At 45.4% G+C, this 25,500-nt stretch overlaps 2 protein-coding genes across 5 annotated transcripts in view; one reads left to right on the top strand and one right to left on the bottom strand.

Annotated features, from left to right (window-relative positions):
- Positions 1-21,504, bottom strand: part of MTCH2 (mitochondrial carrier 2) — a 63,415-nt gene extending 41,911 nt beyond the window's left edge. The window contains exon 1 of the mRNA XM_068260394.1: positions 21,383-21,504. Coding sequence (XP_068116495.1) covers positions 21,383-21,469 — 87 coding nt within the window. The 5' untranslated portion in view covers positions 21,470-21,504. The remainder of the gene's footprint in view (positions 1-21,382) is intronic.
- Positions 21,434-25,500, top strand: part of AGBL2 (AGBL carboxypeptidase 2) — a 182,489-nt gene continuing 178,422 nt past the window's right edge. For 3 of the 4 annotated variants that reach the window (XM_068260392.1, XM_068260391.1, XM_068260390.1), the window contains exons 1-2: positions 21,434-21,644; positions 25,091-25,164. In XM_068260392.1, the coding sequence (XP_068116493.1) occupies positions 25,129-25,164 (36 nt within the window). In that variant the 5' untranslated portion in view covers positions 21,434-21,644; positions 25,091-25,128. The remainder of the gene's footprint in view (positions 21,645-25,090; positions 25,165-25,500) is intronic. The other variant, XM_068260393.1, reaches the window with a different exon arrangement.

Raw genomic sequence — 25,500 nt, 5'->3', positions numbered from 1 at the left:
GGATGAGTAAATCTGTGAGTGCATTGGTTTGAACATTTGCATTTTTTTTTTTAAAAGTGACCAGAACTAGCCTTAAAAGGTGCATATACTGTACATGCACAACAACTGTTGCCCGTAGGGATGTGCCTTAATCCCTTGGGCAACAGTTTGGGGTAGAGAGCTGTACAAACATGTTGTTAGGCTGTGGCTCAGTTGCTATGGTGGGAGAGGAAAAATGAAGGAGTGGCTTCCAGCGTGTGGGTGGCAGGGGGAAGAATGCACTTTACCAACATTATCAGGCACCCTACATCTTTTGGCGACAGGTTGAGGTGGCTGCACACATACTAGATGATCTGGAGAGGTGGCTGGTAGTTTAGACCGGTGTGTGTACAAGGCTTTAAAGGAAACATAAGGATATGGAGGCTGCCATACTCATTTCCTTTTAAACAACGCAAATTGCCTGGCTGTCTTGCTGAGCCTCTTCTACAAATACTTTTAGCCGTAGACCCTGAACAAGCATGCAGATCAGATGTTTCTGATTAAAGTCACTAGATTAGCTGCATGCTTGTTTCATGTGTGTCTTACGTCTATAGCCGCAGTTTCTATAGTGGGCCATCTTTGCAGCTGCTGTAATTTTATCGGGAGACTCTGGCGTCCAAATTTACTGTAATAGTTGATGTTAGCAGCGTTTTACATGGGCGTCTATAGGAATTGTACAGGAACCATATGCGTTTTTTTTTTTTTTTTTAACGCATGCAAATCACAGCCGGAAAACAAACGAACGCTATTGAAATGTATTTTGTGTGATTTTGCATTGTGCAAAATTGCACATGATTTTCAACACTGCCTCACTACTTGGTTTTATGAATGATCACCGTTACTGGCTCTAACAGTCATCATTCAAGTATAAGGCAAAGAACACACCTGCAGGGGCATTTTTCCCTGTCATCCTAGGGCAGTGATGGCTAACCTTGGCACTCCAGCTGTGACAAAACTACAAACCCCATCATGCCTCCCCGAGCTATGCTGAGAGCTGTCAGAGTATTGCAATGCCTCATGGGACTTGTAGTCCCACCACAGCTGGAGCGAACACGGTAAATCCAGCGCTGGACACTTGGGCGCAGCAGCGCAGGAGACTTGGGCGCAGCCGGCGCCACCATAGGGCGTAATATAAACTACGGCTATCACAGGCACAGGGAGTAACTTCAGCGCCGTCAGAAGACGGATCTGAAGTTGCTTTTAAAACAATAATTCGGCTTCCAGCACTTGCTGGAAGCCAAATTATTTCATTCCCCCACTATCCATGTCGGCCTGGAGGGGGAATAGTAATTAACACGGCCCGGACTTGTGCGGCAGCAGGATCAGCCATATACTGGCTGTGTCCTGCGCCCAAGTCTCCGGCGCCGTTCTCTCTCGTACGCAGCTGGAGCGCCAAGGTAAGCCATCACTGTCCTAGGGCCTCCACCACAGTGCATTTTGCAAGTGCGTTTTCCTCAAAATTTTGTTGCATTCATTCTGCGATTTTCCATTTGTGGCAGTATACACTATAATTACGAATGTGCGTTTTGTGTGGGAAGAAGAGGAAAACTGTACAAAAACGTGTGGAAAATTGCAAATGCAAAACGTGAATGGTAACGACACACGTTTCTCGAGGGAGGTTATTGACTTCAATAGCCCATAAAGCCCAGCCGGTTTTGCCATCCTCAGAAAATGCTCACAATAGCAGCAAGCGTGTTCCCTGCCTGAGGCTCATTGATTGGTTCAGGGACCCCATAAACCCTTGCACCAATCATTGCTGCCTTGGGGGCATCGCACGGTGCTTGTGATGTATTTATTTTTTTAAATCCATGATCACTGTTACTAGCAGTAATAGTGATCACTGAGGGACTGGGAGAACACTGATTGGTCCAAGGGATCATGTGATTAGTTGACCAATCGATGCAGCCACTGGTGTTAAGGGATCACATGATCCCTTTTGTCCAATCTGTGAAAACTGCATTAAAAAAAGGTATTTATATTAAAACATCAAAAAGTTGATTGAGTGATTTTTTTTCAATTGAACTAACATTTTTGCCATAGATACGATTTTGTATGAAAAGTTTCATCACATAGAAAAAAAATGTTTGAAAAATTGTAACGTGTGTGTGTGTGGCCACCTTTACAGTTGGGATGTAAGCAACCAGTGCATTACAGGATATATAGACTTTATAAACAACGATAAAGTCAGATTTCATTTCTCCATAGGACAGCCCAGCTCCTGTTCCCTCTGCAATGAAGAAGCCAGTGCTGTTTCTCCTGGTGTACGCATGCTCCACCCAGTATCAGATGCCTGGAAGTTGTACCAACACCCTGATGCGGCAAAAACGAGGCGTGATGGACCTGGTGGTTACTCTCTGGTGCTACAGAGAGAGACTCAAAGTTCCTTTGTTGGCCATTAACCTGTATGGGTGCTACTGTGGCAGCGGGGGCTCCGGCACGCCCGTCGATGATGTGGACCGGTGCTGCCTACTACACGACTGTTGTTACCGCTATTCGAGGCTCGATCTGCAGTGCCACAGCAAGATTAAGTGGAATTTCTATCAGTTCTCCTGTGGCCGATCACACACAGAATGCAAGTCATCCACGCTCTGCGAAAAGATGGCGTGCGAGTGCGATAGACAGTTTGCAGAATGTCTGACAATGGTGAGACCACGGAGGAGGCACTTTTTCTACAACAAGAAAGATCTGTGCGTGGGTCCCCACGAAACGTGTCCAGAACTCCCTGATGTGACATCTGCGTATCCATGGACACAGACCCTCACCAACCTGACAGATGTGGGCAACGTAAATGGGACGCTCATAGCGAAGAGCAGGAAGAAAAGATGGAGGAAAAAGAAGATCAAGACTGTAAAATGGAAGGATCCAAAAGGAACACCTCTCTGGATATAAATAATGGGGCGGCTGGTTTGTCACCTCTACACATAAAAATAGAGGGATCGATTTACATGGAGCCGTTTAGTATAATAAAAAAAAAAAAAAAAAAATTCATACGAGTTAAATTACTTCATCCAGCTAAATTTTTCTTTTAAGAATCCACCAAGATATTCACACATGCTGTAATAGATTGGTAAATTATCCAACAATTGCATGACAATTCACAAAGATTTTTACCTCATGCAGTATTTCATTTGTTTTTTTTAAAAATCATGCAGTGTGTCTTTCGGTATTACATGGATTATTGCAGTGCATGGAAAAATGGAAACCAGATGTCACAAAGACAGCACATGACAGCAAAGACAGAAATGTTTTCCAGCTGGGGGGCATAAAAAAAAAGTAGCGGGGTGGGGCAATGGGGGAATGCAGGGCTAGTGCAAAAAGAATGAGGATGCAAACCGATGACAGTCGGGTACTCATCAAAGTTAGTTGGGTGGAGCACCCATCTAAAGGTGGCCATACACTGGTTGATTTGCCATCAGATTCGACCAACAGATAGATCCCTCTCTGATCGAATCTGATCAGAGAGGGATCGTATGGCTGCCTTTACCGCAAACAGATTGTGAATCGATTTCAGCATGAAACCGATCACAATCTGTGGAGCTGCCGCTGCCGCCTGCCATACATTTCCTAATCTGGCCGGCGCGACTCCCCTGGTCTCCGCTGTCGTCTTCTTCGCGCTGGGTTCTGGACCGGCTGGCTTCACTGAACTTCCTGTCCAGGGTAAGTTTAAACAGTAGAGGGCGCTCTACTGTTTAAACTTCCTGCCGGGACAGGAAGTTCAGTGAAGCTGCAGTCCTGGAGCCCAGTGCGGAGAAGAAGACAGCGGAGACCAGGGGAGTCGCGCCGGCCAGATCAGGAAATGTATTGCATCGCTCGTCGGGCATTCGAACGCCGCTATTGACGCACTCCCGACCCGCCGGCGATCGAGAAAAATCTTACGCACGGACGGAGACGGGAACAATTGATTTTGGACGGAAATCGATCGTTCTGTCAGTGTTTGCGCGACGATTTCACAGCAGATTCGATCACAGTGAACGAATCTGCTGAATATTGCGGGAAAATCAGGTGTATGGGCTCCCTAAAAGAGCCTGGGGAGAACACTGCTAACATGTAAAGCGCAAGTATTTTCTTCAATCGTTTAAAGAACACCTGCAACAACAAAAAAGTGCCCCTGGGTGGGACTTACCTCAGGAGAGGAAAGCCTCTGGATCCTAATGAGGCTTAGGCCCCGTCTTTTTCCATACCCCTGTTCCAGCGCTGGTAGACCTGAAAATCCAACACCGCGCGCATGCATAGTGGATATATGGCTCCAGGACTATAACAACCCTGTGACAAGACTCGCACAAACCTTCTTGCAGCTTTCATTCAGGCACTGGCGTAAATAGCCAAGCAAGATTGGATCTGCTCTATGGTTCAGGCACGAGGTGTCTGCACCTGCACAGTAATGCAGATCCAATCGGGCTTGACTATTTCCACCGCAGCCCATCGGAAACCCGCTACTGTGGATTCACAGGATTGTTATGCACAAGGTCAAGAGGACAATTGTTATGCACAAGATCAAGAGGACAAAGGAGAACGGGGGGGGGGGAGCCTCTTTAAGATTAAGAGGCATCCTCCTCCTGAGGTAAGGTCCCCCTAGGGGCTCTTTGGTTCATTAAAGGTTTTCTTTAACTTTCCTATTTTCTGTACCAGTTTCACCTTCTTTTACAAATGGCTGTTTGTTATCTTACCGACAGCTCCAGACCGGAGATAAAATACCAAGCATCTTGCTCGTTTTACTGCATGCGTTATACTTTGTGAATTGGCATTTATGAGGTATTTACCTCACAAATCGATAATTTACCTCACTATTCTGTAATGTACCTCCCTAGTCTGTAAACTAACATTTGACAAAATGTTTCGTAAAATCGGTTATTTTCTGCATTACCGCATGCAGTAATGCTTTGTGAATTGAGCCCAGAGTCTGTATTAAATACTGAGAAATTCCTCTTTCACATAAATCTTTCTATAAAAGGTTCATAAACACAGTTCAGTGCTGTGCAAGTCTTTTTGTAATTTAATGTTAATAAAAAAAATTATCTTTCCATTTCAACTTCCAGCCGACTAAGAACTTTAAAATAAAAGCTGAAAACAAAAAAATTGTACTTCTTTGCAACCACGGAATTAGTAGTGTTTGGATTGCAGGTTGCCCATAAACTCCCCCATTACTGAATTAACAAGTTATTGGATGCAGTGAGCAGGAGTAATGCTACGTACACACTTGCGATAACTATCGTTTACAAGGAACGATAGTTACCAGACGAACAATGGAACGATGGGATGCAGCGATCATCATACACATTTTAACGATCGTTATCGCAGAAAAGAACGATCAGAGGGAAATGTTGCGTACATATTTAGATAAAATAAAAAAAAAAAAAAAAAAAAAAAAACCACTAACATGGAGTTACAATAGATAAAAATATATGATAGTTAATTTAAGAACAAAGTTTATTTGAAATTTGTATTGTAACAAACTTTATGGGTCGCGCTTCACAGAAAGTACGGAAGCTGGGCAGAATCCAACGCAGGCGCATTGGCCCTTGTAACGATCGTTCTCTGCAGATAACTGTACACACTATAGTAATTTGTAACGATTGTCGCTCGATATGATCCGTCCTGTTGGATTTTCTCTTCGCGCCGATAACGTTCGTTTGTCGTTGTACTTAATGATCGTTTGGTAAACTTCTTTCCCCAATTGTCGGCAGAACGATCGTTAAGCTGCTGTTTCAAACGACCATAGTCGCCAGTGTGTACTAACCATAACTGATGTATTTTAAGCTCTCTCAGTTTGTGTTAGAAACCCGAAAGACCGCTGTGTTTTATACACAGAGGAATAAAGTGAGCTAAAAAACATTTCTTGCAAAAATAAAAAAATAGAGCTAAATTTAAAGAGAATCTGTACTCTAAAATTTTTACAGCAAAAAGCATACCATTATATTCATTATGTTCTTCTGGGCCCCTCTGTGCTGTTTCTGCCACTCTCTGCTGCAATCCTGGCTTGTAATTAACAGTTTTAGGCAGTGTTTACAAACAAGAGGAGAAAACACCTTGGATCATGTCTATACAAACATAAAAGGTGCCTACAAAATCACCCCACGCCCCCACTGGGACAGTCTGACCATCTATCTTTGTTTCTTATTCCCGCATACAAAGCCATTATCAACACTGCTAAACCAATTAGCAAGTCTGTTAAAGTCTGGCCTGAGACTGCAGTCTCTCAGCTCCAAGATTGCTTTGAAAATACAGATTGGGATATTTTCTTTCATGAAACAGACCTGGAGAGGAGTACTTCCTCTGTATTGTCATATGTTAATTTCTGTGTGGACACCATCACTGTCAACAAAAGAATTACGGTTTACCCAAATCACAAACCATGGATAACAAAAGAACTCAAGGAACTTCTAAAGAATAGAAACAAAGCTTTTAAAATACAGGACAAAGAAGCATATTCTTCAGCCAGAGCAAGTCTGAAAAAAGGCATACGAAATGCAAAACTTAAATACAAACAAAGGATTGAGGAAAACTTTGAAAATGACTCAAACCCAAAAAGGATGTGGCAAAGCATTCAACTATTCACAGATTACAAAAAGAAGAATAGCACTCAATATACACCGAATAATAACATCCCCAGCCTAGCAGAGGAACTTAAAGGATACCCCAACTGAAATGTGACATAATGAGATAGACATGTGTATGTACAGTGCCTAGCACACAGATAACTATGCTGTGTTCCTTTTTTATTTTTCTGCCTGAAAGAGGTAAATATAAGGTATTCAAGTGGCTGACTCAGTCCTGACTCAGACAGGAAGTGACTACAGTGTGACCCTCACTGATAAGAAATTCCAACTATAAAACACTTTCCTAGCAGAAAATGGCATCGGAGAGCAAGAAAGAGATAAAAAAGGGGAATTTCTTATCAGTGAGGGTCACACTGTAGTCACTTCCTGTCTGAGTCAGGACTGAGTCAGCCACTTACATACCTGATATTTAACTCTTTCAGACAGAGAAAGAAAAAAAGGAACACAGCATAGTTATCTGTGTGCTAGGCACTGTACATACACATGTCTATCTCATTATGTCACATTTCAGTTGGGGTATCCTTTAACAAATTCTTTGCTAGATTTGAAAAAGACAACAATCGGCCTCCAGTCAACTTTGGGCCCACTACAGACTCACAGCCTTTAATCCTTCACATACATGAAGTGCAGCAAGCACTCACAAATATCAACACCAGGAAAGCTGCAGGTCCTGATGGTGTGCAAGGACATGTGCTCCAGGCCTGTGCTGGTCAACTAGCGAAAGTTTTTACACAAATATTCAACCTCTCTCTGTTCTTGGGTGTAGTTCCATCATGCCTTAAATCTACAACCATTGTGCCAGTCCCAAAAAATCCTAGGATAACCTGTCTTAATGATTATCGACCAGTTGCTTTAACCCCTGTCATCGCCAAGTGCTTTGAATGACTGGTAACCACACACATCAAGGCCTCCATCCAAGCAAATCTAGAACACCAGTTTCCTTACCGAACAAATAGATCGACTGAGGATGCCATCTGTGTAGCTCTCCATGCTGCCCTGTCACACCTGGAAAAGCCCAACTCCTATGTTAGGATGCTCTTTGTTGACTACAGCTCAGCATTTAACACCATTGTACCTAGCCAGCTGACCAACAAACTCCATGCACTAGGTCTTGCTCCCTCCATATGTACTTGGTTATTGGACTTCCTTACTAATCGCCCTCAAACTGTCAGACTAGGAAAACAGACATCCTCCACCCTTACCCTGAGCACTGGCGTGCTACAGGGCTGTGTATTAAGCCCTCTCCTCTATGCACTTTTCACCCATGACTGCCAGCCTATCCATACCTCAAACATAATTGTTAAGTTTGCAGATGATACGACTGTCATTGGGCTTATATCAGACAATGAGGAAGCTGCATACAGAGAAGAAGTTAGGAACCTGACTGCATGGTGCGACATTAACAACCTGTTATTAAATACAAAGAAGACCAAAGAAATTATTCTGGACTTTAGGACCACCAAAAAGACCACTCACCTACCGCTAATGATCAATGCAGAGGCTGTGGAGAGAGTTTCCAGCTTCACATTTTTGGGAGTCACCATCGCAGAGAACCTGTCCTGGGCTGACAATGCTTTAGCTCTAACTGGCAAAGCACAACAACGCCTCTACTTTTTGAGAAAACTAAGGAGCGCTAACCTCCCACAGACGCTGCTGGTTAATTTCTACAGATGCACTATAGAAAGCGTTCTGACCAATTGCATGACAGCCTGGTACAACAGCTGCACAAAGGCTACTAGAGAAGCCCTGCAGCGAGTTGTTAAAACAGCAGAAGCCATTATTGGCACTGAACTACCATCACTGGAACTTTTGTATAATACTCACAGCGTGAGAAGGGCCAAAAACATTATCAAGGACAACACTCACCCTAGAAATGCCCTGTTTGAGCTCCTTTCATCAGGTAAACGTTTTAAATCAATCCGCACACACACAAACAGACTGAAAGACAGCCTTTTCCCATCCGCCATAAACTTGATGAACTCTGAATCCTCTCTGAAATAATTAACACTGTGTACAAATTGTTTAAACATCTGTAATACCTGGCATACTTGTATAATTTCTTCTCTTCCTTGTTACTATCACTATGTTCCCTATATGCACCGTGGGGTTGTCATGAAAAGTAATTTCGTTGTGTTACACAATGACAATAAAGTGAACTGAATTGAACAAACTAACCAGCTTGTGATAGGCTCACATAGAGTGTGTGAGTCATACAGAGCCTGCAGGGGGCCTGCAGAGGGAGTGTATCGCTTCTATCCAATCACAAGCAGCCCTGCACATTCCACACATTCAAGCCTTAGGCCCACAGAGCCGACAGAAGGAAACAGATTAGATCAGATAACACAGATAACACAGCCACTGTGCAATTAGGAAAGACTGCAGTAAGCCAGAGCACATTAGAACAGGCAAAGGAACTTATAGGATAGAAGAACTAAAGGCCACATACACACATCAGACCATAGTCTTTTGAAAATGAAAGATCACAGACCAATTTTACCCCCTTCCATGTAGTATGAGAGCCATACCTTCACAGGTCTTTTCTATGGAGCTGAACTCCCCATCAGAAAAAAAATCTTTGCAAGATGCTGCACACACAGATGCCGTACAGACACAAAAGATCAGTATCTGCAAAAGATCTGTTCCTGCCAAAGATCCGTTCCTGCAAATTGCATTCATAGTCTATGAGATCTGCAGATCATCATACACACCTTGTTTAACTGACATTCATCTGCAGATCAGACAATCATCTGCAGATCTGAAGATCCACCCTGGTGGATCTGATCTGCAGATGTATGTTTGTTAAACAAGGTGTGTATGATGATCTGCAGATCTCATAGACTATGAATGCATTTTGTAGGAACGGATCTTTTGCAGGAACAGATCTTTTGCAGATACTGATCTGTTGCATGTGTACAGCATCTGTGTGTGCAGCATCTTGCAAAGATTTCTGTCTGATGGGGAGTTCAGCTCCATAGAATAGACTGTGTAGAGTATGGCTCTCATACTACATGGAAGGGGGTAAAATTGGTCTGTGATCTTTCATTTTCCAAAGACTATGATTTGATGTGTGTATGCACCTTTAGGCTGAACATTTTGTTACAGAGTCTCTTTAAAGCGGAATATAACCCTGCATTTCAACTTTGCTCTAAAACATTATTTACAGCATATTATATGCAAAAAGCATTTTTTTTTTTACTAGACCAGCATTGGAAGGGTTAAACACAGAGGTTTTAAGTTCTGTGCAGACATTCAGATGGTTACATTCTATTTAGTTAGTGTGTAACTGTTTATCAATAGATACATCTCTTTGGCTGTCCTCCAAGCTCCTTCTCAGTGAGAGAGATGAGTCATAATAAACACATATTTGTAAACAAAAAGTATCTAACTCAAGTTCGGATTCGGTTGCAGAAATCTCTAGGGACTTTAAAGCCCTGTGTAACCCTTCCAATGCTGGTCTAGTAAAAAAAAAAATGCTGGTTGCATATAATATACTGTAAATAATGTTTTAGAGCAAAGTTGAAATGCAGGGTTATATTCCGCTTTAAGCAATTGTTTTTTTCTCGAAATTGACAATTTGGGATTGAGAGGTGCCTGGGAAATCTGGACGCCACCAAAGCTGCCCATATTAAAATAAAGTAATCCGCAGCACCAAGTCCTTGTAAATATAGCTCTTTAAGGGCTTGTTCACACCTAGGGTGTGTTGCGGGTTTTTTTAAGCGCCGGCGATTTTGAAAATCGCCCTAAAAGCGATTGTGCAACGATTCCCTAAGAGTCGTTTCCGATCCGCCCAGCAAAGCGCTGCCTGTACCATTTTTAGGGTGATTTTGCTACAATGGAAAGTATAGGAAAACCGCAAAATGCTCACAAAATCGTGCGGCTCTTGCATTATTCTTTTCCGGGTCAAAAAACCAAATCGCTCTGAAAAGAGGCTTTGAAGAGCGCTTTACACAAAATCGCAACGTGCAAGTAAGCGCCAGAAGGGGGAAAAAAAAAAATTAAAAAAAAACCTCAGCGATTTCAATTTTAGATGTGAAAAAACCTTATTGTAATAAAAGCAATGAGAATGCCATGATCAGCGACAGACGCTGTTTTGGACTAAGTGTCAATTGTCAAGCTGTATTGTTGATAAAAGACACTTGGTCCGAAACAGCATCTTGTCACCGATCATGGCATTCTCATTGCTTTTATTACAATAAAAGAGCTATATTTACAAGGATGTGGTGCTTTGGATTACTTGATTTATACTGCATGACCCTGGAAGGGTTAAAGGGACCTTTCCGCTTAGCACACGCAGTCTCCCCATTGGATGCTGTTCCACTTTCTGACCATATTAAAGAGACTCTGTAACAAATTTTTCAGCCTTAGTTCTTCTATCCTATAAGTTCCTATGCCTGTTCTAATCTGCTCTGGCTTACTGCAGTCTTTCCTAACTGCACTGTCTCTGTAATAAATCAATGTATCTTTCCTCTGTCCTGTTTGTCGGGCTAAAGCTTGATTGTGTGGAATGTGCAGGGCTGCTTGTGATTGGTAGAAGCGATACACACCCTCTGCAGGCCCCCTGCATACTATGAATGACTCACACACTATGCTTAGCTGAGCCTATTAGAAGCTGGTTAGTTTGTTTGTAAACACTGCCTAAAACTGTTAATTACAAGCCAGGATTGCAGCAGAGAGTGGCAGAAACAGCACAGAGGGGCCCAGGAGAAAATAATGAATAGAATGGTATGCTTTTTATTGTAAGAATATTAGAGTACAGATTCTCTTTAAAGGGATACTGTAGGGGGGTCGGGGGAAAATGAGCTGAACTTACCCGGGGCTTCTAATGGTCCCCCGCAGACATCCTGTGTTGGCGCAGCCACTCACCGATGCTCCGGCCCCGCCTCCAGTTCACTTCTGGAATTTCTGACTTTAAAGTCAGAAAACCACTGCGCCTGCACGCCCGTGTCCTCGCTCCCGCTGATGTCACCAGGAGAGTACTGCGCAGACACAGACCATACTGGGCATGCGCTGTGCGCTCTTGATGACATCAGCGGAATCGAGGACACGGCAACGCAGGCGCAGTGGTTTTCAGACTTTAAAGTCTGAAATTCCAGAAGTGAACCGGAGGCGGGGCCGGAGCATCGGTGAGTGGCTGCGCCAACACAGGATGTCTGCGGGGGACCGTTAGAAGCCCCGGGTAAGTTCAACTCATTTTCCCCTGACCCCCCTACAGTATCCCTTTAAAATAAAGACACACTGGCTACAGAGATTTAGGCAAATGGGTGGCACCCGAGTAGCAGCGAAACGCTGTAAAAATAACGGGCATGCTGGGAGCAGTAGGCTACTGGGGTTAGGCTACAGTGTATATGAACTGTGACGTAAAATAGTGGTGAGTGGGGGGTGGTCAGTGTAGACAGGGAGTGGTTAGGGTGCTACCATAGCTGCGATTCGCCTGCATTTAAATTGAACCCGAATTGCACTGGCGCACGGCAGACGGGACATTGAACTGCTCAGCAAGCGCGCAATTCAGCCTCCCATCTGAAAGAGGCCTAACTGGTCTCAAACTAAGAGTCGGTTCACACTTGTTTAAAAAAAACTTATCCGTAGCTCCGTTTTTTGGCCCGGACCGAAACTGGAGCTATGGATACCAATGTTAAAAATAGCGGCAGTTTGCACACACTTAAAATATGGATCCGTGGGATCAGTTTTAAAAAAACGTCGCTGAGAGTCCGGATTTTGCAGATTTTCACGGACCCTGGATACACGGAGGGGCAATGAAAGCCAATACAAAAACGGATCTCCCTCTTCACAGGCAACTTTGCACACAAAAACAAAGGGATACCTGGATTGCCTTGCCTGGAGGGGGTAGCAGCCAGGAAGGAGGGCAGAGGGCACAGCAGTGGGGAGGGTGTTTGGACCCCCCCTCCTCCCCCGTGCTCCCTCTCCAGCTAGTTTTGTTAAAATTATCAATCAGCTTGCGGCGAGCCGGGAACTCACTCACTTCCATGCGTTTCCCTGCTCGCCGTGTGACTTCCTGCAATGCTGCCCTCTGTACTTCAGGGGGCGGCATTGCAGGAAGTCACGCGGCAAGCGGTGGAACAAAGAATATAGATAGATAGATAGAGAGAGAGAACACGACAAGTTCAAGACCCCCTGAACCCAACTAAAGCAACCCCTGAGATATGTGTACCATATGTTGCCAACCTAGGCTCTAAATAACAGTCGCCACCTCTATCAATGCCGTCGTATACTGTTTCTATAAGGGCCTATTTCCACTGGGTGCCATGTCCGTTTCCGAATCAGATGCGGCATCTGTCCAAGTCACAGCCAAATCGCTTTCTGAGCCATTCACAGCTATAGGGATTTAGATGCACGCTACAGAACACTGCAGTATGCTGTCCAGACTTGCACCAGCACGGTATTCGGATGGCATGCTACTAACGGAATACGCAGCATTTCCCAAAGCGACTCGAATGTGAGGAAATGCTGCGTATTCCACAATAGTGGAAACGGGCCCCTAGAGTTTGAGTAAATAAAAACATTAACCCTTTAAAAGCCTATTTATTTAGAGGCTTGCAACATCTACCAGTCAAATTTAGCACTTTTTTTTTTTTATTTCTGATTTGTTACATTTCCTTGCTAATAATTAGTACTGCTGTAATGTGTATCTATGGCCACTTGTCACTAGGGGGCAGTGTGAAGCAATAACAGAGGACTTCTGCTTTCAGTTTCTATATTGACTGCTGGCAGAGAGACATCAAAGCATTACCTATCTGCATGTTTTCTCTGAGTTTGCGAGAGTTTCCTCCATCATCCAAAAATCATATTAAAGCGGACCCAAACCAAACATTTTTTTTTTAATTCAAAATATTTAGTTGCACCACTCTGACACATACAAAGATAAATTAACACTCTTTCAAGCCTATGAAGCATATCAGTGCATGCTTTTCACCCTTCCTTTGCATAACTAGGGTTATACAGGTGGCAGCCATTAGCAATTCCTCCTTTGCCAGACATTCCACCAGTTTGCCGGATTCTGTCCCGGCAATATGAAAGGAAGGGAGGGGTTCCTCCAATAAATGTTAAATATTTTATATTTGTCATCATGCAGCTGAAAAAAGGCTGCTATTTATTATTATAATTTAGAAAATAGATTTTATTTCTGAAATCTTGTAATTTTTAATTTGGGTCCACTTTAAGATAACTGGTTCAGTCACAAATTGCATAGGTACATTAGACTGAATATGGAAGGGATTCGATTGTGGCCACACACTAGACATTTATTTATTTTCAATTCGAGAATAGCAATCAATTTTTTCTGAAATTTTACAACCTGACCAATGCATCACACACTCACATCCTGCAGGATAACTCTGCACACTGTCAGTTTCCCACCGTGACGGAGGCGCTCATACCTGGCTTGATCTTTACAAGCTCCATATACTGCCTGATGAAGTGGGATGTTGCCTGTGAAACGCGGTGCTATTATGTTGGAGTCTATTTGAATAAAGATATTTTTCCAGTGAAAACTGACCGTGTGTCTACTTGTGGGAGGTAAGTCCACCACAACATCCTTTTTTAAAGCAGTAGGATCAGCCATACTATGCCAGGGAAAAAAAAACATATATAAGTAGATAAATACTTGCTCTACTTACATAACACATGTATTATACTGTCCACGTTTTGATTTCAGTGAATGTTATATAGTAAATTACGAGAATTCTGTTCCTGGTGGGGGCCATGTCTTTTGCCCACAGTTAAGGCTAACTCGTGATGTCATTTCTGCCCTTTACTTTTTTTCTTGTCTCCTCCAATCGCTGAGTCGCCTCAGCCTTGCTTGTAAACACAAGTGAGTAGGGGACTAGGTTTCAGATAAGAAGCTGGCAAGGAAATAAAGGGAAGAGGTGGAATAGATTATAAATAAAAAGAACCCCCAGCATGCAATTCTTTGGCACGACTACTAAAGGGCCAGTGTTTCTTAAGTATGTGATAACTCCAAATCATAACAGCAGAAAAAGTTTTGAAAGTTTTGAATGCAAGATTAGCATCTTTATCACTTAATACACTCAGACCAGTTGCTGTTAAAATTTGATTTTTATGGTGACGATACCGCTTGAAACAGTTCTTAATTATTGTATCCTTATCTAGTGCTTCCGTTTTGAACTAGTGCAATGGAGACTGGCCATAGGCTTTAGTACAAAGCCTGCATGCAGGGAGTTAGAATAATGTGATCAGTTACAAGGCAGGCACATAAAATTGTATAGGCAGCGAATTGGCATGAAGATTTATTCTGCAAGATAACTGAGCATTGTGACCTAACCCTCAACCAATGATGCACAGCTGAATAAACATGTCTACTGCTGCTGCAAAGTTGAATAGAAAGGTGCAATGTTGCTGTAAAGCAGTTTTGCGTTAGTGTCCATTCTCACTAAGTCTGTTGTAATTCGCAACAAACAAGATCATCAAGACACAATGCTATCCCTATGGGGCTTTCAGATCGAGTGTTCAAATGTAGTAACTCCCGGTATGCTGTGCGTTAAACAGGTAACGCATGTATTTGTAGTGGGAGTGAAGCATACATGCAATGCTTTCATTTTGACCACGCTGCAGTGCAACATACTCAGTGTGAATGGCCCTTAGCAGGTTAGGATTAGTGGATCAGGTGAATGGTTGCTGGAGAATTCACCTTTACTCTGATAACCAGAGTCTGGACTTTCATATCACTGCTGGAGAGCTCTAGAGAGCTAGGATAATGATTAGCTTGTACGGTGTGTGTGAAAAGCTATAAACACTATTCTGGAAATCATTGCTGTCCCCATGTGCACTGTGATAACCCTCTAGCAGGCACCATCTGCCAACTCCATATATCTACTGGCATCCATTGCTATGCTTAGCCTCCATTCTCCCACATCTCTCTGCCATGACCTGCGCCACATTGCTGTGCCACACTAAACCATGGCCTGATCCAGCAGATCATTTCATTGCAGAGAGAACTCACCTGTCCACCAGCATGCTCCTCCTGCATCCTATCTCCATCCCCTAGCCTGGGCACCTGCCGCTCCGTCACCTTGCAGCATGTATGCAGTTACATAACGTACAATGTCACCAGGACACGGGAAACAGGCACACCAGCAGAAAAGTGAGTGTGCGCTCCACTGTCAACACTCTGCAGGTGCCCCGGGGAAGACTATTTTTGAAGGGGGAGTCTGGGGGGGGGGGGGGGTGGAAAACATTGACTGGTTGAAAATTTGCCTACCCACGTGCCTTGGCCCTTTGCAAGGGCTTACCATCCCGAGCTATCAAAATTGTGATCAGGTTGCCATGTTGGAGCATTGATCTGCAGCAGATTTGATCAGTGATTGGATCTGTCAGGGAAAGTTAATAAGTGTATTGACACCTTAGTGAACCTGAACCGGGTAAATTTAAAATAAACACATGATGTACCTGAAAAATGAATATTACATACTTACCTCACCGTCAGAAGCTCACCATTTTCTTCTTACAACTATTCTTTCCATTTCTGCCAAGATTTTGTCAGAACTGAAATACATCAGTTGCTGTCAGTTATATATCAGTTGCTGTCTGTTATAACTGAAAGGACAACTGATGAGCAATGTAATGTCCATGTTTCCCTATGGCTCAAGTGACCGATATTACAGTTTAACAGCGTGCTGAACAGGAAGCGGTTACGCGGTAATGGCCATTTTCAAAAAGTAGAATTCCAACAATCACAGTGGACAAACAGGATGCAGGAGAGGAGAAAGATTGACGAGTTTGCTTTACGGGACCACTCCAGTGAAGAAAAAGCAGGTAAAATCTGACAGAACCGACATGTTTTTTACTAGTCCATCTTCTCATGGGTGATTCTCAGGGTTTTCTTTGTTTTCAAAAGCATTTCCCGAATAGCTGTTTAACTGCCAAACTAGTAAGATACCAGCCAGCCTCCCTACTCACTTTCAAATTATTTTTGTCAGACTTAGCAACTGCTATTCAGGAAATGCTTTTGAAAACAAAGAAAACCCCCTATGAGTAGATGGACTGGCCCTAATCCTGTCCGCTTTGTCAGTTCTTAAAAAGTAACCGTAAACAAGGATTGAACTTCATCCCAATCAGTAGCTGATGCCCCCTTTCCCATGAGAAATCTATTCCTTTTCTCAAACAGATCATCAGGGGGCTCTGTATGGCTGATATTGTGGTGAAACCCCTCCCACAGTGTGATGTCAGCAACAGGGTGCTGACTAGGGATGATCAATGAGATGCACATTTTTATGCAAATGTATGCAGCTTGAAGCTGCATATATTTGCATAAAATGTGCATAAATTTGCATCAACTCAGAACAATATGCATATCTGATCATTCCTAGTGCTGACCTAACACTGTGGGAGCCTTGATGCATTGTGGGAAATAACAGTCGTTTCCAACTGCTAAAAAAAGCAAGCAGCATCTCCTTTCACTGACATCATCTGGCAGCAGTAAAAATGTCACCATGTGATAAATATCAGAATGTAAATCAGGGAGAGGAAACAATGGGCAAACACTGACTAAATTATACGTAATTATTGTAAAAATTAAGCACTTTTTTTTCATTATGTTATTGTCACTGGAGTTCCTCTTTAACTGCTTACTTGTTTCACTGGAGTGGTGCTTTAAGTTAGTACCCAAAGCTTAGGATAGAGTGCAGTGTTCTCCCCAGAATTTTTCCCCATCCGGGTGGCATGAAAAAGTAGCCGGGTGGGGCAATATGAGAGAATGCAGGGCTGGTGCTTCTTTGTTTAACTCTGCTTACAGCATAGGAGGAGGTGAGCCGATGACAGCCGGGTGCTCACTAAAACTAGCGGGTGGAGCACCCAGCTAAAAGAGCCTGGGGAGAACACTGGAGTGTGGATAGCACATTCTTATGTGAGTGTAACAGCATGACCTTACCCGGAACCATCACTATTATCTGGTGAACTGTCACTGTAGGACAGTTTTGTTCACTAACCTGCAGGAATATTGGTAAGCCAGGCCGAACTCAGCATTAGATTCAGGTAACCTTCATTTCAAGTACAACTTTATTAACAATTCTAACTCACACTATAACAGTATTACCAAAACAGCCAATGACTGATATTGACAACTTTATTGAGGAGCTGCATTTACCACAACTGCATGAAGGTAAGGCGCTCTGAATGTACTTCTGGACTGGATAATAATAATAATAATAGCAGTATTTGTATAGCGCCTTTCTCCTGTCGGACTCAAAGCGCTTGTGAGGCAGCCACTAGAGCGCACTCAGTAGGCAGTAGCAGTGTTAAGGAGACTTGCCCAAGAAACTCCTTACTGAATAGGTGCTGGCTTACTGAACAGGCAGAGCCGAGGATGTCGGATCTAATACTCCCAGGCAGTATCAATCTAGGCTCAAGTTATTTGTTGCAGCTGTACCCTACTTTCTAGTCAGTGGAATTAAAAATCTCCTAATGCCAACGATGCTAAGCTAGTACAGAAAAACAAAAAACACTGGCTCTAAAAGCGTAAAAAAAAATCCTCTAGCAAGCAAAAAAGTCGCAAAATGTCTTATACCCGTAACCTGCAGGGCTGGGCTAGTTTAGGGTAGCCAGCAGCAAATCTCAGACTATGGCCTAAACATCAATTCCTATGCAGCCAAAATCTGCAAACAACAAATAAACTTGTTCATCTCTGATGTGCACTTGGCTTAATGTCAATAAAGGTGGACGCTCTGCCAGCCACCTAGCATCAATGACCCAATTTCCCCCAATTACTCAACCCAATTACCCCAGAAAAACAGTAGTCAAGAGCCATCTGGTGCAGTGAAAAGCCTGGTACAAACCATGCCTGTCCTTTCTGCTTAGACGATTTCGAGTTTAGGATTGGTCGCTTGCAATATGTAGGCAGAGCTAATCTAGTTGAGGTGACCCAACTGGAAACCTCATAGACCAACGGGCTGGGGCACTAGTCTGGTTGAGGTGAGCCATATCCTACGGAGATGTCCATAGAAAAATTCCACTAACGTGATTGGGGGATAAGCACCCTCTCACCACTGGGTTTCAGATAGGTTGTAGTAATAGCATACCCATACTATTTGGCCAATTCGAATGCTTCAAGTTATAGACGTTACTGTGATTGGAGAACTGTTCCCTATGGACTTTCATGCAGGCTCACCTCAACCATATTAGCTACACAGCTACTCCTGGCAATTTGATCGCGACGATTCGTATGAATTACGGGACCCATCGGGAAACACTATCCACTGTAATAAAAAAAAATAGAGGAGAGTAGCGCTCTCGCTGAGTAGATTACCCTTAATTCAATGGTCAACCTGCTAAAATCACAATTACAATGTCTATACAAATACAAACTATGAACCAAGCTGTCCATCAATGAGATCAGCAATGGATAAAACCAGGAAGAAATATTTCAAACAGCTCTCTGACTCCAAGTGTGTCTGGGTTATAAACTACGCGTTTCGAGGCCACGCATCTTCATCAGTTCTCACTAACCAAATAGCTTTAGCAATGGTGGCAGCCGAAGTGATTGTCATGCCGAAGGCTGTAGGCAAGGGTCCTGGTGTGCAAGTTTGGCATTTATTTAATGGATAGGGTTTCCTGCTGGGTCTCCCATTTTTACAAATTTGTGATCACAACCAAATTGCCATGAGCAGGAAGCGGCCAGCCCGTGAGTCACCTCAACTACACTAGCTCCCAGTAGGCTGTATATTTTTTACCCGATGTGATCAATTTCTCAATTGTTAATAGGATCTGAAGTGAATATTGCATAGTGTGTATCCAACCTTAACCACCCTGGCGTTCTATTAAGATCGCCAGGGCGGCTGCGGGAGGGTTTTTTTTAAATTAAAAAAAACTATTTCATGCAGCCAACTAAAAGTTGGCTGCATGAAAGCCCACTAGATGGCACTCCGGAGGCGTTTTTCTGATCGCCTCCGGCGGCCAAAAGTAACACGGAAGGCCGCAATGAGCGGCCTTCCGTGTTTTGCTTACTTCGTCGCCATGGCGACGAGCGGAGTGACGTCATGGACGTCAGCCGACGTCCTGACGTCAGCCGCCTCCGATCCAGCCCTTAGCGCTGGCCGGAACTATTTGTTCCGGCTGCGCAGGGCTCAGGCGGCTGGGGGGACCCTCTTTCGCCGCTGCTCGCGGCGGATCGCCGCAGAGCGGCGGCGATCAGGCAGGACACGCGGCTGGCAAAGTGCCGGCTGCGTGTGCTGCACTTTATTTGATCAAAATCGGCCCAGCAGGGCCTGAGCGGCACCCTCTGGCGGTACTGGACGAGCTGAGCTCGTCCATACCGCTAAGGTGGTTAAAAAGTCTGAAGCCTTCTAAAAATCCTCTTTTTATTTGACATTTATCTTCAGCAATATCAGCAGTGCTAAAACGCCACATTCCCGCAGCAGAACAATGTTATTAAAACCCCCAAATCCCCGGGGCAAAATGTGGGGAGCGCTTCCTGGTAGAGGCAGAGCTTTGTGCTGTAGCTCTTCCTCTACTCGCCTCAATCCCAGCTGATTGCCGCCTCTCCCCGCCCCTCTCAGTCTTCTTTCACGGAGAGGGGAGGGGAGTGGCGCCGATCAGTGGGGATTGACGCTAACGGAGGCAGAGCTACAGAGCTAAGCTCTGCCTCCCCGGGCAGCAACATTTTGCCCCAGTATTTGGGGTGGGGGGGTTTAATGACATCGTTCTGCCGCGGGAATGCAGCATTTTAGCACTGCTGATATTGCTGAAGGTAAATGTCAAATAGAGGATTTTTAGAAGGCTTCAGACTCTCTTTAAGGTGGCCATACACCTAGCAACCTCTCGGAAATCGGCCTTGTGACAATGCATCCGCCGCCTTCCTACGCCGCCCCCCTGCCTGTGCATTTATACTTCACCAGTCCACACTGTTGCCCACAGCTGTGCCCATCCATCTTCTACATTTGCGCCACTCTTGCTGCCAGTATAGCACTGGCGGCGTGTGTGACATCCCACACCCGCCACGTACTATACGCTGGCAGTGAGTAGCAAATGCAGAAGATGGATTGTAACCGCGGTGGGTGGTAGAATGTAAATGCACAAGCAGGCACATTTACATTTGGTGGGACAGCACTGAGAGTTCCGTCAGCCTGAGATTTCCCAGCATGTCCAATCGATAAATTCAAATTGTCAACCAGGCATGCTTGTAGTGACACAAATTTGCACCCAATTCCATAATAATCAGATGGTTCATCAGCTGTCAAATCACCTGATGTATGGCCACCTTAAAGTGTACCGGAGATGGGATAAAACAAAATAAATATACCCAACTGGGGCTTCCTCCAGCCCCCTCCAGGCTGATCGCTCCCAAGCCACCCTCCTGCGACTCCCCGTTCATCCGCAACTGGCCCCGATAAATATTCCAGTCTGTGCGATTCAGCACAGGCGTAGTCCAGTTAGACGCGCTCCCCATGTCGCCAGGAGCGTTCTGCACCTGCGCAGTAGTAGAACTCTTCCAGGGGCGTGGACGCAGCGGGAGCACGCAGGCGGCGTGCGCAGTTGGCTGCTGACCGGTGGACTTTCCAGGGCCAATTGCGGATGAACAGGGAGTCCAAGGATAACAGCTTGGGAGCAATCAGCAGGGAGGGGGCTGGAGGAAGTCCAATGTATGTATATATATATATATATATATATATATATATATATTGTTGTTTGGAGGGAATAAGGAGCAGCTCCTGTGCAGAGGTACTTCCCTCCACAGCAGACAGATGCAGAGCCGCAGAAATGGTCAGTATGCAGCACAGCCATGTGTCACCAGATGCCCACTCGCCCCTCCCACTGACTGCTCTCCCTCCCGCACTCACCTGCACCAGCATCTTCACGTACATGAGCGGGTGGGACGCGACTGTCAGGCAGGAGCCCAGCAGCAACTGACTTCTCGTGTCCGCCATCTTGGAGACGTCACGTGAGCCGGGTCGCTGATTCAAGGAGAAACCCGTCAGTGAGACGGAAGTGCGGCAGGGGCAGGTGACCCGCGTCTCCAGGCAACGGGGAGAGTTTGGGCTGGGCGTGGTCTGGCTGGGAAATACTCACTCAGTGCAGCTCTGGAAGCTCGCTGGTTAAAAGGTGAGGAAGAATCCACTATAGACTGTATGTATGCCGGGCTATGTGTAAAGGCACTGAGGGAAGAGAGAGAGACTAATACAGGAGAACTGAGGGGAGAGAGAGAGACGAATACAGGAGAACTGAGGGGAGAGAGAGAGAGACTAATACAGGAGAACTGAGGGGACCTGATACAGGAGCACTGAGGGGACCTCATACAGGAGCACTGAGGGGACCTGATACAGGAACACTGAGGGGACCTCATACAGGAGCACTGAGGGGACCTCATACAGGAGCACTGAGGGGACCTCATACAGGAGCACTGAGGGGACCTCATACAGGAGCACTGAGGGGACCTGATACAGGAGCACTGAAGGGACCTGATACAGGAGCACTGAGGAGACCTGATACAGGAGCACTGAGGGGACCTGATACAGGAGCACTGAGGGGACCTGATACAGGAGCACTGAGGGGACCTGATACAGGAGCACTGAGGGGGCCTGATACAGGAGCACTGAGGGGACCTCATACAGGAGCACTGAGGGGACCTCATACAGGAGCACTAAGGGGGACCTGATACAGGAGCACTGAGGGGGACCTGATACAGGAGCACTGAGGGGGACCTGATACACGAGCTCTGAGGGGACCTGATACAGGATCACTGAGGGGACCTTATACAGGAGCAATGAGGGGGACCTCATACAGGAGCACTGAGGGGACCTCATACAGGAGCACTGAGGGGACCTCATACAGGAGCACTGGGGGGGGGGACCTCATACAGGAGCACTGGGGGGGGGGGACCTCATACAGGAGCACTGGGGGGACCTCATACAGAAGCACTGGGGGGGGGACCTCATACAGGAGCACTGAGGGGACCTCATACAGGAACAGGAGCAGTGAGGGGACCTCCTACAGGAGCACTGAGGGGACCTCATACAGGAGCATTGAGGGGACCTTACACAGGAGCATGGAGGGGACCTTACACAGGAGCACGGAGGGGACCTCATAAAGGAACACTGAGAGGACCTAATACAGGCAGACTGAAGGGACCACATACAGGAGCACTGAGGGAAGAGGGGACCTGATACAGGAGCACTGAGGGGACCTGATACAGGAGCACTGAGGGGGACCTCATACATGAGCACTGAGAGGACCTCATACAGGAGCACTGAGGGGACCTCATACAGGAGCACTGAGGGGACCTCATACAGGAGCACTGAGGGGACCTCATACAGGAGCACTGAGGGGACCTCATACAGGAGCACTGGGGGGGACCTCATACAGGAGCACTGGGGGGGACCTCATACAGGAGCACTGGGGGGGACCTCATACAGGAGCACTGGGGGGGACCTCATACGGGAGCACTAGGGGGACCTCATACAGGAGCACTGGGGGGACCTCATACAGGAGCACTGGGGGGACCTCATACAGGAGCACTGAGGGGACCTCATCCAGGAGCACTGAGGGGACCTCATCCAGGAGCACTGAGGGGACCTCATCCAGGAGCACTGAGGGGACCTCATCCAGGAGCACTGAGGGGACCTCATCCAGGAGCACTGAGGGGACCTCATACAGTAGCACTGGGGAGGAACCTCATACAGGAGCATTGAGGGGACCTTACACAGGAGCATGGAGGGGACCTTATACTGGAGCACTGAGGGGACCTCATAAAGGAACACTGAGGGGACCTAATACAGGCAGACTGAAGGGACCACATACATGAGCACTGAGGGAAGAGGGGATCTTATACAGGAGCACTGAGGGGACCTTATACAGGAGCACTGAGGGGACCTTATACAGGAGCACTGAGGGGACCTGATACAGGAGCACTGAGGGGACCTTATACAGGAGCACTGAGGGGACCTTATACAGGAGCACTGAGGGGACCTTATACAGGAGCACTGAGGGGACCTTATACAGGAGCACTGAGGGGACCTTACACAGGAGCACTGAGGGGAGAGGGGACCTTATACAGGAGCACTGAAGGGAACTCGTAGAGGAGCACTGAGGGGACCTCATACAGCAGCACTGAAGGGAGAGGGACCTTAAACAGGAGCACCGAATGGAGAGGGGGACCTTATATAGGAGCACCGATTGGAGAGGGGACCTTATACAGGAGCACTGAGGGGAGAGGGGACCTTATATAGGAGCACTGAGGAGACCTAGTACAAGAGCACTGAGGGGACCTTATACAGGAGCACTGAGGAGACCTAATACAGAAGCAATGAGGGGACCTCATACTGGAGCACTGAGGGGACCTCATACTGGAGCACTGAGGGGACCTCATACTGGAGCACTGAGGGGACCTCATACTGGAGCACTGAGGGGACTTCATACAGGAGCACTGAGGGGATCTCATATAGGAGCACTGCATATGGGTGATGGAGGCCACTGTGCTCATTGGGACCTTCAAAGGGCCTCTAGACAACCCTGTCTTGGAGATCTACAGACAATTCCTGTGACTTCAGGCTTAGTTTATGTGTTGTACTCTGAAATGAACTGTCAACTGTGGGACTTTATATAGACAAATGTGTGCCTTTCCAAATCATGTCCAATCAACTGAATCTCCCACAGGTGACCTCCAAATAATCTGCAGAAACATCTTAAGGCCTCTTTTCCACGAACTGTTTACAGGCAGTGAAATGCCTCTCAAACTCTCACAATTGCTTGCTGCTGCCTGGTAACTGCTCACTGCTGCTTGGCAACTGCTTGCTGAGCACACAGCTCAACAGTTCGTGGAAAAGAGGCCTAAGGCCTCCTTTCCACGAACTGTTGATAGGCAGTGAAATGCCTCTCAAACTCTCTCAACTGCTTACTGCTGCCTGGAAACTGCTTGTTACTGCTGCATGATAACTGCTTACTTCTGCCTGGTAACTGCTCACTGCAGCCTGGTAACTGCTTGCTGAGCACACAGCTCAACAGTTCGTGGAAAGGAGGCCTAAGGATGATCAAGGGAAGCAGGATGTGCCTGAGCTCACTTTTGAGCTTCATGGCAAAGGCTGTGAATACTTATGTAGATGTGCTTTCTTAATTTTTTTTTGTTTTTTAATAAATTTGCAAAAATCTCAAGTAAACTTTTTTCACATTGTCATTATTGGGTGTTGTGTGTAGAATTTTGACAAAAAAATAATTTAATCCATTTTGTAATCAGGCTGTAACATAACAAAATGTGAAAAAAGTAAAACGCTCTGAATACTTTCCGGATGCACTGTACATAACATCAACTCTGTATTAAATGTTAAAATACAGTAATTGGACCTTAGGTAAGCCATGGAACCCAGTCTTTCAGGACAGCAGAGTCCACAACAGCCTAAGAAGTTGGCCTTCACCACTGAGTTCTGATGAGAATTTGTGCTGGCTGGTTGAGACTGCCACTTAGTTGAGTTCTGGATAACCGGGACTCTAAATCAGCAAATTGAAAGCAGAGGTCCCACCAAATGAAAGTCTATACATTTGTTTTGTGTTCACAGATTGTACTGAATGTCCGCAAAGTAAATGTACCACAAAAATGTGCCCAGCGCTCCGAACTGAACTGAAACCAGAGGTATCTCACTCTCTCTCTCCTTCTCTTTGTCTCTAACATATATATATTTTTTTCAATCCAAGAATTATGATCAATTTTTATGATTGCTTGAAACTTTTGAGAGATTTGACCAGGGTGTCAAACACTTTAGTTCGATTTTCCCACAATTATAATTAAAAATCAAAAAATCCCCCAAAATATGTTTGGCCATATAAACCAAGACATTTTTAATCTATGCTAATAATCAGATTTGTATAGCGCTTTTCTCCTGTTGGACTCAAAAGTGCTCAAGAGCTGCAGCCACCCTGGCCTAAAAATGTATACAAAAAACCCACAGGAAATCCAGATATCTCGGTA

This window comes from Hyperolius riggenbachi, chromosome 11 (assembly GCF_040937935.1).
Source record: "Hyperolius riggenbachi isolate aHypRig1 chromosome 11, aHypRig1.pri, whole genome shotgun sequence".
Classification (NCBI taxonomy): domain Eukaryota; kingdom Metazoa; phylum Chordata; class Amphibia; order Anura; family Hyperoliidae; genus Hyperolius; species Hyperolius riggenbachi.
The sequence above is the reverse complement of the archived record's forward strand: the minus strand, read 5'-3'. Positions and strand labels throughout refer to the sequence as shown.